We start from the raw sequence: 12,844 nt of genomic DNA, 5'->3' as shown, positions 1-12,844 counted from the left end.
GTGAAAACTTTAAGGGGGTCTGAATACTTTCCATACCCACTGTATGTATATGTGTATATATGTGTATATATATAAATGTGTGTATATATATATATATATATATATATGTGTGTGCACAGGCACACAAGATGCTCTTCGGATTATTCTGATTTCATTCTGGAGGACATGATCATCAGGTTTTACACAGTTTTTTGTAGTTGATGCAGCTTGAGTGCCGCTGTCAAAACAAAAGATGAACAAACTAAATACTAAGAGCACCTGAAATTCACTCAAATTGTTGTGCTGATAATGTGATGAAAAAATTTATTAAATGATTAGTAAAATACTGTGTTCATTTAATATTAATATTAAATAAGTATACTCGGCAGGTCTTTGCTTGATGTGCTATTAATATCTTCAGAGTTTTGACTGACTGCTGTAATCTTTCATCAGGTTCTGTTTGTGCCCAGACACTGGTGGCACTATGTGGAGTCAGTGGATCCAGTGACTGTCAGTGTGAACTCCTGGATTGAGATGGTAAAACACTTTATGACTTTGCTGGATTATTTCTATTGTGAATCATAGCTTCCTCTCAGTGCATCTTTTGAAATATGCTGAAATCAGGTTGTGTTTCCACCAACTGTAAAATGCATCTTGTGTAATCAAACAGCTATCTAAGATGCCTGTTTACTGTAAATGCTCCCATTAGCAAACCTGATTGCTCAAACTATCTGGGCAGTTTAAACAATTGTATAAGAATTTGATTAATCAAGATGACTCTATTTGATGTGTACTTCAGTCAGATGTAGTTTCTTTCTTTCTTTTATTTTTGGTGATTTTTGTATTTATCGTTGTGCCGTAGGACATGGATGATGGGGCCAGAGTAGGAGAAGCTCTCACTAAGACCATTGTGTGTGCCCTGAAAAGCGCCCCCAGTTTAGACAACAACGACCACTGGCTCAATCCTACTGAGGTATTCACTCCAGCACATACACACACCGAGAGATTTATTTGAATTCTCTGTAAAGCCATGAACGTTCTGCATAACCAAGTTTCACACCCAAACTCTAGTTATTGAAAGAATGTTTCTTTAATTTAATAAGATAAAGTGTAACCTTTTGTTCTCCAGAAGGTGCCAGTTTATTCAGTTTTCTCTTTTTTCCAACATCAAGATTATAGATTAAAATGTAAATGAATGTACTGTAGTTTTTTGTGAAACAAATTAATATTTTACTTGGCAAGGATAAATTAAATCACAGTAAAGATTTATAATGTTACAAAAAATCTATTTCAAATTAATGCTATTTATTCCTCCAAGAATCCTGAATATTTTTTTATCAGTTTCTACAAAAATATCAACCACTAGGAAATGTTTCTTGAGCAGCAAATCAGCATATTAGAATGATTTCTGATAGATCGTGACACTGAAGACTGGAGTAATGACTGCTGAAAATCAGCTTTGCCATCACAGGAATAAATATGATAATATTTCACAATATTACTGTTTTTACTGTATTTCCGATTAAAAGAATGAAAGCAAGCCTTGGTGAACATAAGAGTCTTCTTCAAAACAATAAAAAGCCTCACGGATCCCAAAATTGTGAATGTTAGTGTATATTTTTGGTGAACTGGTTGCCATTTCATTTTGTTTTTGCTCTTTCTTTTCCACCTTGCCAGGTTTTTGTAGTTTATGCAGAATGACAAATCAGTTTTAAAAAGTATAAATATTCCATGTAGATCTGGGCCCGTATTCACAAAACATTTTCTCTTACCACTAAGAGTTCTCCTAAATAGCAGTAAAAGTTTTTAGCCAAGAGTTTTCTCTTAAAACCTATTCACAATGCTGCTGAGACAAACTTTTACCAAGGCATAGAGAGAAGTCTTAAGTTGACCTCGTTGCTATGGATGATGTCAGCATGCTTACTACACAATCATGGGGAAGACTGCTGATCTGACAGTTGTCCAGAAGACAATCATTGACACCCTTCACAAGGAGGGTAAGCCACAAACATTCATTGCCAAAGAAGCTGGTTGTTCATAGAGTGCTGTATCCAAGCATGTTAACAGAAAGTTGAGTGGAAGGAAAAAGTGTGATTGGCTGATAGTATCTGTCAGAGATTAAAGATAAAGGTTTAAAAATAAAAATGTTGCCACATTCTAATAAAGATTTTAAAATGCAGGCTAAGTGTTACTAATTAAACAAGTATGTGTTCAGCTAATTGTCAGCTTACGAGCTACTTTCAGCCTTAAGGTGTTTTGTGAATACGGGCCCAGATCTCACAAAAAGTGAATCTATAATACTGTAGCGTTCTCAGACAAGGACGAGGTGTTTTTGATGCAAAAGGGGTGTTTATTTGGGCTGCTGTCGGCCACAAGGCCCACAACCCACGCCGCCGTACACACCCCGACTTGAGAGAGAACCGCACTTGCACCAGCAACTCAGCGACCCCCTTCTCTCAGTTTCCCCTTACACACACCCCAGGGGGTGGAGCCTCTTTCCCTATACACTTGAACCAATTACAGTTCCAAATGCAAAAAGGAAAAAAAGTGCAACATTAACATTAAACACATTGTTTTCTACAACACAACAACATTCTGAACACGTTACAATACTATACAATATATGTACAGTGGGTACGGAAAGTATTCAGACCCCCTTAAATTTTTCACTCTTTGTTATATTGCAGCCATTGGACGATTATAACAAATAAACTGCGATGTGTGTTCAGCTCTACGTTTTAATGCTTTTCAGATAAGTCATTTTGTATACAATTATACTCATCCACTAAGAATTTATTGAAGTTTTTCGCGGCTGAATATCTGTCTAATATCCAACGTCAAACGTCGAACCAACTTTATATCGGTTGTTTTTCCCACAAGCGCCACTGCGGCGAGCATTCCCGTCATCGATTATTTGGCAGTGCATCATATTTTCGCATTGGCATTCTCAAATACGTGATATATGAATGCGCAAAGTTGGTTTATATGAAAACATGAACCTTTACAACAACTTTAAACTCTAAAAATTGCACAAATGCTCAATCCACGCCAATTTACAACACAAGTCCAACATTTTTTAAACTGTCACATCAAAGGCATTTATTAAAAGAATTTGAAAGTTCAAACTTAAAAACAGTCCTCGTTACCCTTCATTTTCCCCATGTCTTCAATGAATCCAAGTGTGTATTTGGACGCTCACCATCTAGTGGATTCCTGAGCACGCGACCAAGGCCGTCCCTCCACAGAGTGAAAACTCATCCGCCTCACGCTGCTGTTAAAGCTGTTTCACCTCTTGGGTATGTTCTACTTCATGACAAAGAATCTGTAACTCCGGGTCGATGTGTCACATGAGACCCAACATCATTCTAGCAAGAGATTATGTGGTTTAAGCGGAGCTACACACTCCTAAACTGTTAATGTATAAACGAACGCTACAAACGGAAGCAACTGGCTGAGAAAAGGTTTTGTCTTCGGTATAGTTACAATACAGTGTCTTTCCTCGACTCGAGTTATATTTCAGGCTGTTGCGTTGGTTAGGCTGTGGTACATGTGCCCTAATTATGGCGCTTTTCCACTGCATGGTACGGCTCGGTACGGTTCACCTTTGGGGGGTTTTCCACTGGGTACAGTACCTGGTACCTGGTACTTTTTTAGTACCACCTCGGTTGGGGTTCCAAGCGTACCGTACCGTTACCAAAACGTGACGTGTAAACTCTGCTGATCACGGATTGGCCGGAGAGAATCGTCACTACCTGTGTCACTGAACTTGCGACACAAACACATATGATGTGTCATATGATGTTGCTAAAAAGAACATTATTTTGTGTATTTGGTGTAATGAAATGCGTTCATGCAGTTTAAGGGTCAAAAAACACATAATTTTCCACATACCGTACATTATTGTTTCTCCTCTATGCCCCACCTTTCTGAAACGCGTTGATTTTTACAAAGCTCATCCGTCTGAAAAAGCGAGGTGTGCTCTGATTGGCCAGCTATCCAGTGCGTTGTGATTGGCCGAATTCCTCAAGCGTGTGACGGAAATGTTATGCCCCTTACCATATTGTGATGCCTGCGGCAACCACATGTGATGACCCCGGGCTGGACTCCGCTTCGTCCACGGTGAAAGCCGATCCGGCGATCCACAGCGCAAAGTTGATGTATTTCCTCACCGACCAGCACGGATCAGCTCCAGGCATGACGAAGCGATATCGTCCTCTTTTGGAAGGCCAAACAAAGTAGTTTCGCTTTCACAATGAAGCACACAGCGCCTTCACGACATGGCGGCAACAACAATACTACAGCGAGAATAAAAGTTACGCCTTCTTTCTTTGCGTGAACATTTGGGCGGCGTTATGCAAATCTTCCCAGATAGTGATGTAGGTATGTGGGGGCGTGTTAGAACGAGCCGTTTTAGGTAAGTGTGGCTGACTCTTAACTTTTATAAAGAGTTCCATTTACAGCTCTAATTATAGTGTAGGGGGCGGGTACTTCGGCTTCTAGAAAGCATTTGATTGGTCAGAATATTTGATAAGAATTTGAAGTACGATGTGATGACAAAAAAAATCGTTAAGCCGTTTTGGCAAAAGTGACGAACTAAAAGCTTTGATTGCTTATATCTTCTAAATGCGAATTTTGTCACTGTTTGGAGCACACTACCTTATAGATAACCTTAAGACTAACATATTGATGCTAACACCCAAAAAAAAATAATGATCCGGGCACCATGGCGGAGCAGGCAGCTCGGGAGGCCATGGCGGCTCTGCCTCCGCCTCCGCCTCCGCCTCTACGACCGGAGCCCTACTAACACCCCCCCCAACAAAATCCTTGGGGGAACTTACGGGGTTGAACTCAGGGACTGGCGCTGGAAACATAGGGTTTAAATGCACAGAAACTAAAGGGACACACCTGGGAACAATACAAACTAAACGGGGAACACCTGGACTCAAATTAGAAACAATCAGAGAGCAGGAACAGGAAGAATACCAAATAAGGTCAATGAAGGCACATGGGGAGCAAAACACACACACACAAGACAGAAACAGAGTCTGACAGCATCACAGTTTCCTCAAAATTATTAAAACATTGATAATAATAAGAAATGTTTTTTGAACATCAAATCAGTATATTAGAATGATTTCTGAAAGATCATGTAACACTAAAGACTAAAATTGAGCTTTTCCAACATACCAGTAAATTAGGCTACTGTTTAAAATAGATTAAAAAGAAAAAAGTTGTTTAAAACTGCAATAATATCTAAATTTTACTGTAGGCTATTCATCAAATACATGAAGCTTGGTGAAACTTTCAAATCTGACTGTAAGCCTCACAAAAATATCAAAATGACCACAAAAGAGTCACTGAGCAATAAATAGATAAATCATAGACCTATATATTTAAATGCACACATCATTGTGTAATATATGTACAATCCTTTTTTTTTTTTACTATTGTATCATTAAAGCAATCAGTGAGGATTTTGGGTAGATCTGATTAAAGCCACATAAAGATAACTAAAGATATTTGAAAAGCAGGTTGCTATAACAAGGTTGTAAAGTTTAAAGGTCCTCTGGTTATTTCCTATAAAGATTTAATGTGTCTGAGAGAGAGAGGTTGACCGTGATTTCACCAAGTACAACATGTTCCTGGAACAACATCCCTGTTGATCCTGGAACAACATTCCAATTAACCAATCAGAATTGAGGAATAACTTTTCAGGAAATATCTGTTTTAGGCTTACGATCAGGGTTAGGTGCTTCTATACTCTTGTTAATGAGCTATCATTTCATACTGATTTTAGGAATAAATTATGGGTAGGGTTAGGTTTAGGGGTAGGGATTGGTTTAGTCTATATTTTTGGACAGTAGGCCTATGTTGATCCAGGATTAATTTCCAACTAATCTGACATCCAGTATCTGCCATTATTTTTTCTCCATCATTTATTATAAAACCCTTATTCCAAAGAATAAATTACAACAGAAACAAACAAGTCATTCTTTATCACTACCTTAGTTTTCCTTGGTGATCTGGAACACGACTCTCGTGCACGTTCTGTTGAAGTGCTGTGAGAAAGAGCCGTGTCGTGTGAACGGTGCTGTAAAGCAGGTTCATTTAGGCCTTCTTCAAGAAACAAGCAGCCGAGTGCTATTGCTTTCTCTATCATTATTGTTGTATTTTTCTGTTTGTGTTTGAACTTTTCCGTGTTATGTATCAGTTGTTGTAGTATTCATAAAAACATCCATCCACCTGAATGCTACTGCATGAAGACTGCAGCAGATGGAGACATTTGAGACATTTTGGCATTTCAAAGACGTCCTGATAATAGAAAGTGGAAGGAATTTTAACTAATGGATTTGGCACTACAATGCTAAATAAATCTTCTGATGTTTTAAACCAATTTTCTTTTGACGCAGGATTTTATAGCAGTGGGAACAGGTGACTTGATCAGATTAATGTATCATAACAGAGATCAAAACCATGGACAATGGAACTTTTCACATTTGCAGTGTTTCCACAACTTTCCAAATGTACACATTTTTGTAACGTTTCCTACGGATGTCTTAAAAATATCTTACAAATTACAAATTTCTTAGCAAGGTGCTAAAGGATGGAAAGGCCACTCATGTCAGCCTGCCAGACGCAAAGCTGACTGAAATACAAAAAACAGCAGTGTGGCCATGACAGGGAGTTGTTTTTCTCCATGTTACTCGATGACCTGAAACAAAAACATAAAGCAGTGTTGTTTATTTAAACAAGTTACATTTAGAGCAAATTTGAGTTGGCAAAAAGTCTACTCTAAAAAGTCTAAAATCTACTCTTAGTATCTTCAATCAGTCATGGAGCAGCATCTCCTCCAGAATAAGTCTGCTGTGGATCAGACTGCAGTCAAACGCAAATCTTCTGGCAGCATTCTGTGCAAAAAAATTGAAAGAGACAACTGATTATTATACATAACACAGAGCAATTCATTGAAAAACATGTGAAAACCTTGTGTTTTGCTGTTTTAGTACATTTAAGATAGGATAGGAGAAGAAAGTATTTTAATGTGAGAAAATGATACACAACTACTTTAATGTCTAGTGGTCATCGGTATTTCGTCCATTCCACCACTAGATGGCATTCTGGGATTTGTATTTGGCTACTTTATCTGAAAAATAAAGGTTGTTTTCCTTGCTTAATCACTATTGCATATCAGCCTAAGAGTGAACAGCAATATGTTGTTGAAATCTTTTATTCTGCTCTGATCAGAAATGAATCCGAGATCAGGGCAAGACAGTGGCTAAAATGCCTTAAAAAGCATTATTTGAAGTATCAAATATTTAAAAGCAATATTTATTGTTTTGAGACTGTTTAATCTTTCAGATACTGGCATATATTTACCACATAACAGAAGCAGAAATACAAATACTTAAAGATAAAGGATGCAGTGTATCCTGGTCATAAAACATAAATGAGTGCTCTCTGCCTTCTCTTCCTTTTCCGCAACATGCTCTTGAATTAAACCGTTATAGACAGAACTGCTGTGGTAGACCATGGGAGTATTGTGATTTGTTTTAATTCAGATTGACACAAAAGATGAGTTCCCAGAGCAAAGCAGATTTATTGGGCTTGTTCTGGCTATTACATCTTCTCAGCCCGTGACCTCCTGGGTCATTAAAAACCTCAAAATGGCCCACAGCCCATTTCATGCTGTTTATTTGTCCACGAAATTACTATATTTAACAATAGAAGAAACTGCCAAATTCAACAAACAGAATTCAGAACCTGTCTGAAATGGCTATTTTCTGATGGTTTTATCATGTGAAATGCTTATTGTTTTAAGAAAAATGATCAGACTCAGTGAAGTGTTACAAAGAGCTTTGTGAAAGAAAACTGTGATCTGAAAGACATTTGAGACTACTAACTGGGGATTTCCTCAATAACACGAATACTTTGGAACAACTGTGGCCAAATACTATATAAATAAATTGTTTTTTGAAATGCTATTTTTCGTTAAAATTTATTTATTTTATTTTTAAAATATTGTTTTTTTAACAGTGGCTTTAAGCCAGTAAAAACCTTTGTCAAAGTTGTCGTTTTTGATTTTAATCAAATATATATGGCACCAGGGACACAAGCATTTTTTTTCTGTGATCTATGCATTCTTCATATTTTTAAACTTCTTTTGGATCACGTTTAAATAAAAAGCCTCTTTTCTTCTGTCCCCCTCCCTTGTTTTTCAAAGATCTTTTCCTCTTTACTGGCTCTGCACAAGATACTTTTTTGCCCCCAAGAGATCCTGTTCAAACACCACACTTATAAAAAAAAAAAAAAAGTAAATGGTTTCCAAGATCTCAGCACACTAATGAACATACTTTCCCTTGTCAGGCTGTGGATTAAGTCCAGGGTGAACCGTGAGGAAAGAGTTGGCTCTGTAATGATGGATATCAGATGGACTAGGTTAATAGCCATCTGGAACTTTGTAAGTGTGATATGATGATCAGAAATTTAAATGATCTTGTTTGATAATTGACAAGAACAATGACATGAATATTAACTTTGAAATGTGACCCCTGTATGAATTAGTGATATCCAGTGTTGGGGGAAGTTTAAAAGTAATGCATTTCAATATTGCATTACTCCCTTAAAAAAGTAACTAACTGTGTTACTTTTAATGGAAAGTAATGCATTGTGTTAATTTTCTGTGTTACTTGCAAGCGAGTTATGTAAATACATGTTCACATTTAGTCTAGAACTACAGTAACCGTCATGTTTACACAGCACACGCAACGCCTCTGTACTTACTCCCGATTTCTTTCCACATGTGAACAGGAGAGCTGTCAGTCAATAAATTGAAAAAGTAACTATTAAAGGAGACATATTATGCCCCTTTTTACAATATGTAATATAAGTCTCAGATGTCCCCAGAATGTGTCTGTGAAGTTTCAGCTCAAAATACCCTACAGATCATTTATCATATCATTTTGAAAATGCCTATTTTGAGTGAAAGCAGAAACACACTGTTTTCGCGCCCGTCTCTTTAAATGCAAATGAGCTGCTGCTCCCCGCCCCCTTTTCCAGAATGGATCTGGCCATTACAGCTCATACCTGCTAAAAACATCTGTTTGGGTTCTGATTATCATGTTTATCATGTTCATTACCATATTAGTTTAAACTTCTGATATAAGGTTTTCTGAGAGCACACATCTGAAGCACACGGACAGAAAGCGGCTGTCACAGCACGTGAGTACTAAACTAAGTTCTCATTCACACACAAGTTTATGTTGAAATCACATGAGTTGTGAGATTTTATGTTAAAATCACATGAGTCGGTTATGTGTGTGAAGGTAAACAGCTGGGAAATAAATGTTTATTTTAGATCTGTGTGGCAGCAGCAATATAAAGTAAATAAATCAATAAATCCACTGCTCTCTCGTCTCCTCTGAGGCTGGGACTCTAAATAGTGTTCTGTGCTCGTCTGTGCAGCCAGTGACAGAACAGTTAGCATGTTTTGCTCATACTTTTGCCATGGCATTAGAGCTGGTACACCGTTGTCGCTTGTAAAATCAAAATGACGGCGTTGTGTGTGTAAACTTATAGATTAAGGGGCGGTAATATTATAATGAGATCCCTTTGCCATGTCACTAGGGGAGTGAAATCAGATGCGCTCGTTTTTCTCAGACGCTTGCTGAAAAAGGCTTCCCAAAACAAAGTTACTGGGGTAATCTTTTTCATGTTTCCTTGGTTGGTAGATGCACTGGGGACCTGATTATAGCACTTAAAACCTAAGTCAGATTTTCATGATATGTCACCTTTAACTAAAATATTTTCTCATAAATTAAAAAGCAATGTGTTACTTTACTAGTTACTTGAAAAAAGTAATCTGATTACGTAACTCACATTACTTGTAATGCAACAGGTGACATCCTGGGCTTCGTTGTCCTGATCATTGCATTTAGCAAAATCACAGGTTTGATCCCCAAGGGAAACACTCATACTGTTCAAATGTATTGCTTGAAAGTCACTTTAGATTTGCCAAATGAATAAATGAAAATTCATATATTATACTAGTGTTAGAACATGGTCTAATAATTGGCTTCTTTAGTGATGATATTTACACCCTAAATGCAGCAATTTCTACACAGGAATCAAATCTTCAAGTAGGCATCGTCTCTGCACTAGTACAATAGACACTGTGTCTTGCAGTAACCATTGCACTGTTAGTGAACTATTATGTATTTTGGAAAACAGGGGTTGTTTTGTTCTTTATTCCATTTGTTTTAGAACGGCTTCCTTTTTCTTATCTTGGGGGAATATATGATACCTGTGAGACTACTCAGGCGTATACCTTTTTAAGGCATTTGATTCAATTTTTGCATTTTATTTATTAAATAGGCACCACTATCTATTTTATTTTTTGAAAATTAAATACTTTAGTTTAAATGCAATATCTTATAAAATGTTGGAAATGTATTTATATTCCAAGCCCTCCCTTACGAAAAATAAGTTTATTCAATTGTGCTATTAGTAGGCTATACTTCTTTTAAACTAAAAATAGGAAAGTATACTTTCAGTCTACTTTTTATGTACTTCTCAGAAATATACTTAAAATTACATTTAAATATACTTGACTTATACTTAGAAAAAGTCTAAATATATTTCAGCTATACTTGTGCTCAGGGAATCCATGTTTTCATTGTTATGTGGTAGGGGGCGCTATTACACATTTTTTGTACAGAATTTCCAAAACACAAGCGAAGAAGAAACCGAAAACAACAGATGCTTCCACATGTAATCTAACATGATCATCAGACATCAAACAGCATCAAAACTGTGTAACCTTATGGAATAAAATGTCGACCCATGAAGAGGTAATGACTGTCAAGCTTTGGGGTGTTGATCGACTCCATCTACGTTTTGATTATCATTCTGAATCCAATTCAGTCTTTTTCATCTTTTTGTTCAAAATGTTTATTTATTTTTTTTATTTATGAAACTTACCCACATTCAAGTGTTTATAAAAAAAGAATGCATGAAGCTAGAATAAACATTTTTTGTTTACAAGTAGATACCCTGTTCTTTCTTTTGATTATTTTTATGTTCAGATATTCATATAACAAAATATATACAAATTAATACCTAAATAGGGACATATTAGTATACTTAAAGTATGATGTAAAATTCACTTAAAGAAAAAAGAGTATACTTGCCGTTTAAAACTACTAAACTAGTAGTTTACTGAGATTATACTTCAAAGTGTACTAAAAATGCTACAAGTATTTAATTAGTAAAGTATCAGTATACCTATAAGTTCACTTTTAGTATAGTTGCAGTACAAATTAAAAACATATATGTAAACTAGCTGTGCACTCAAAGTTTACGTTTATATACTAGAAAGTGGGCCAATTTAGTCCCAAGGAGTATTGAAATAGTACACTTACAAGTATACTACTAGTACACTGATATTTGTATACTTAGTAGATAAAGTATACTTACAAATATACTTGTACTTTACTTAAGTATACTTAATAAAATAAACTTGAAGTACACTTCTTTTTGATAAGGGTTGTTTGGTTCTCCACGCTAGTACTCTTTATCTTAAATGCATTTCATTTTACTGAAGAGATGCTTCACTGACATTATGACAGAGTTGAATACTAAATTAAAAAGTACTTTAACAGAATTTATGTTTATTAGCAGGCCTAAAATAGACAACAGATTCACTTGTCTGGTGCAGTGCTCTGTGCTTAAATTCACAGATCAAAGTGAGGGCTCTCATTGTTCAGCTCACACTACAGCCACAATGTCACCATTCATGCATGCATGTATGTCTTTTAAGCCAAAAGCCTCTCATAACCCAAAGCATTGCTGGGTAAGGAGAGGAGGGTGCATTTGCGCCCCAAACCCTGACCCGGTCAGATCTCTTTGATCGCGGAGCCTGTGTTCCTCGCAAGCATCCTTTGATGCAAAGTCTTAACCGACTCAAAGAAAGTACAGAGGAGAAGCTGTAGTAAAGTGATGTAATTGAATGTGATGATCTGCTTCTGAGGGTCAGAGGTCAAATTGAGGCACACTTTTTTAATACACTGGAAAACTGGAAGCCTTTGGTGGAAAAGATGATGCATATAGTGTATGATGATATATGATATAATTTGAAATCATAGAATCTGGTTGCAGGTGCTGTATAACTTAAAGCTCGAGGCTAAGATATTCCTAAAGTAAAAGTTTGTTCATCCCCTAAATATTTTTGGGGCTTGGCCTAAAAATGAAGCCCCTTGACCGGACAACTGATCTTTTCTCAGATGTTTGATGTGTTCCTAAGATGGGACTGTTGCACAATGTCCTTGGGACTTCCAAAGATGTTGAGTTGACCCTTATTTGGTAACTGCCCTTCTTTTGGAAGGGTGTACCCCTCTACTGGACATTTTAGTGCACAAACATTGCCATTCAAAGTCTGGGGTTAGCAATATATATTTTTAAAGAAATTAATAGACTTATTATTAGACTTTTACATTGTTACAACAGATTTCTTTCAAATAATGTTGTTTATTTGAATTTTGAAGAACCCTGAAAAAAAATTTTTTTCTAAAAAATATTAAGCAGCATAACTGTTTTCAACATATAATACAAATAAATGTTTATTTAGCACCAAATTGGCATATTAAAATGATTTCTGATGCATTATATGACAGAAAATGTCATGGTACTGTTTGGACCAACTTATATTCTAGAATCCAGTGGTTTAGGATCTTATTCCCAGCAACATTTCTGGAATCATCAGTGGTGCCTTGCTAGTCAACTCCACTTTCAAGTTATCCTCCTGTTCTTTGCGCTTCTGAGATTTACCCTGGGGCTATTTTTCCTCCATTTCTTTGAGAGAATAAAGAAT

General features: G+C 36.5%; 1 protein-coding gene across 1 annotated transcript in view; it reads left to right on the top strand.

Annotated features, from left to right (window-relative positions):
- The window catches only part of LOC107596081 (HSPB1-associated protein 1 homolog), an 11,246-nt gene extending 9,566 nt beyond the window's left edge, over window positions 1-1,680 (top strand). Inside the window, exons 6-8 of the mRNA XM_016286699.1 lie at window positions 433-516; window positions 842-952; window positions 1,657-1,680. Of these exons, the coding sequence (XP_016142185.1) occupies window positions 433-516; window positions 842-952; window positions 1,657-1,680 (219 nt within the window). The remainder of the gene's footprint in view (window positions 1-432; window positions 517-841; window positions 953-1,656) is intronic.
- Window positions 1,681-12,844: the final 11,164 nt, after the last annotated feature.

The sequence above is a fragment of the Sinocyclocheilus grahami genome, unplaced genomic scaffold (assembly GCF_001515645.1).
Source record: "Sinocyclocheilus grahami isolate Dianchi unplaced genomic scaffold, SAMN03320097.WGS_v1.1 scaffold214.1, whole genome shotgun sequence".
Classification (NCBI taxonomy): domain Eukaryota; kingdom Metazoa; phylum Chordata; class Actinopteri; order Cypriniformes; family Cyprinidae; genus Sinocyclocheilus; species Sinocyclocheilus grahami.
Note: the sequence above shows the minus strand (reverse complement) of the source record. Positions and strands in the feature narration are given on the sequence as shown.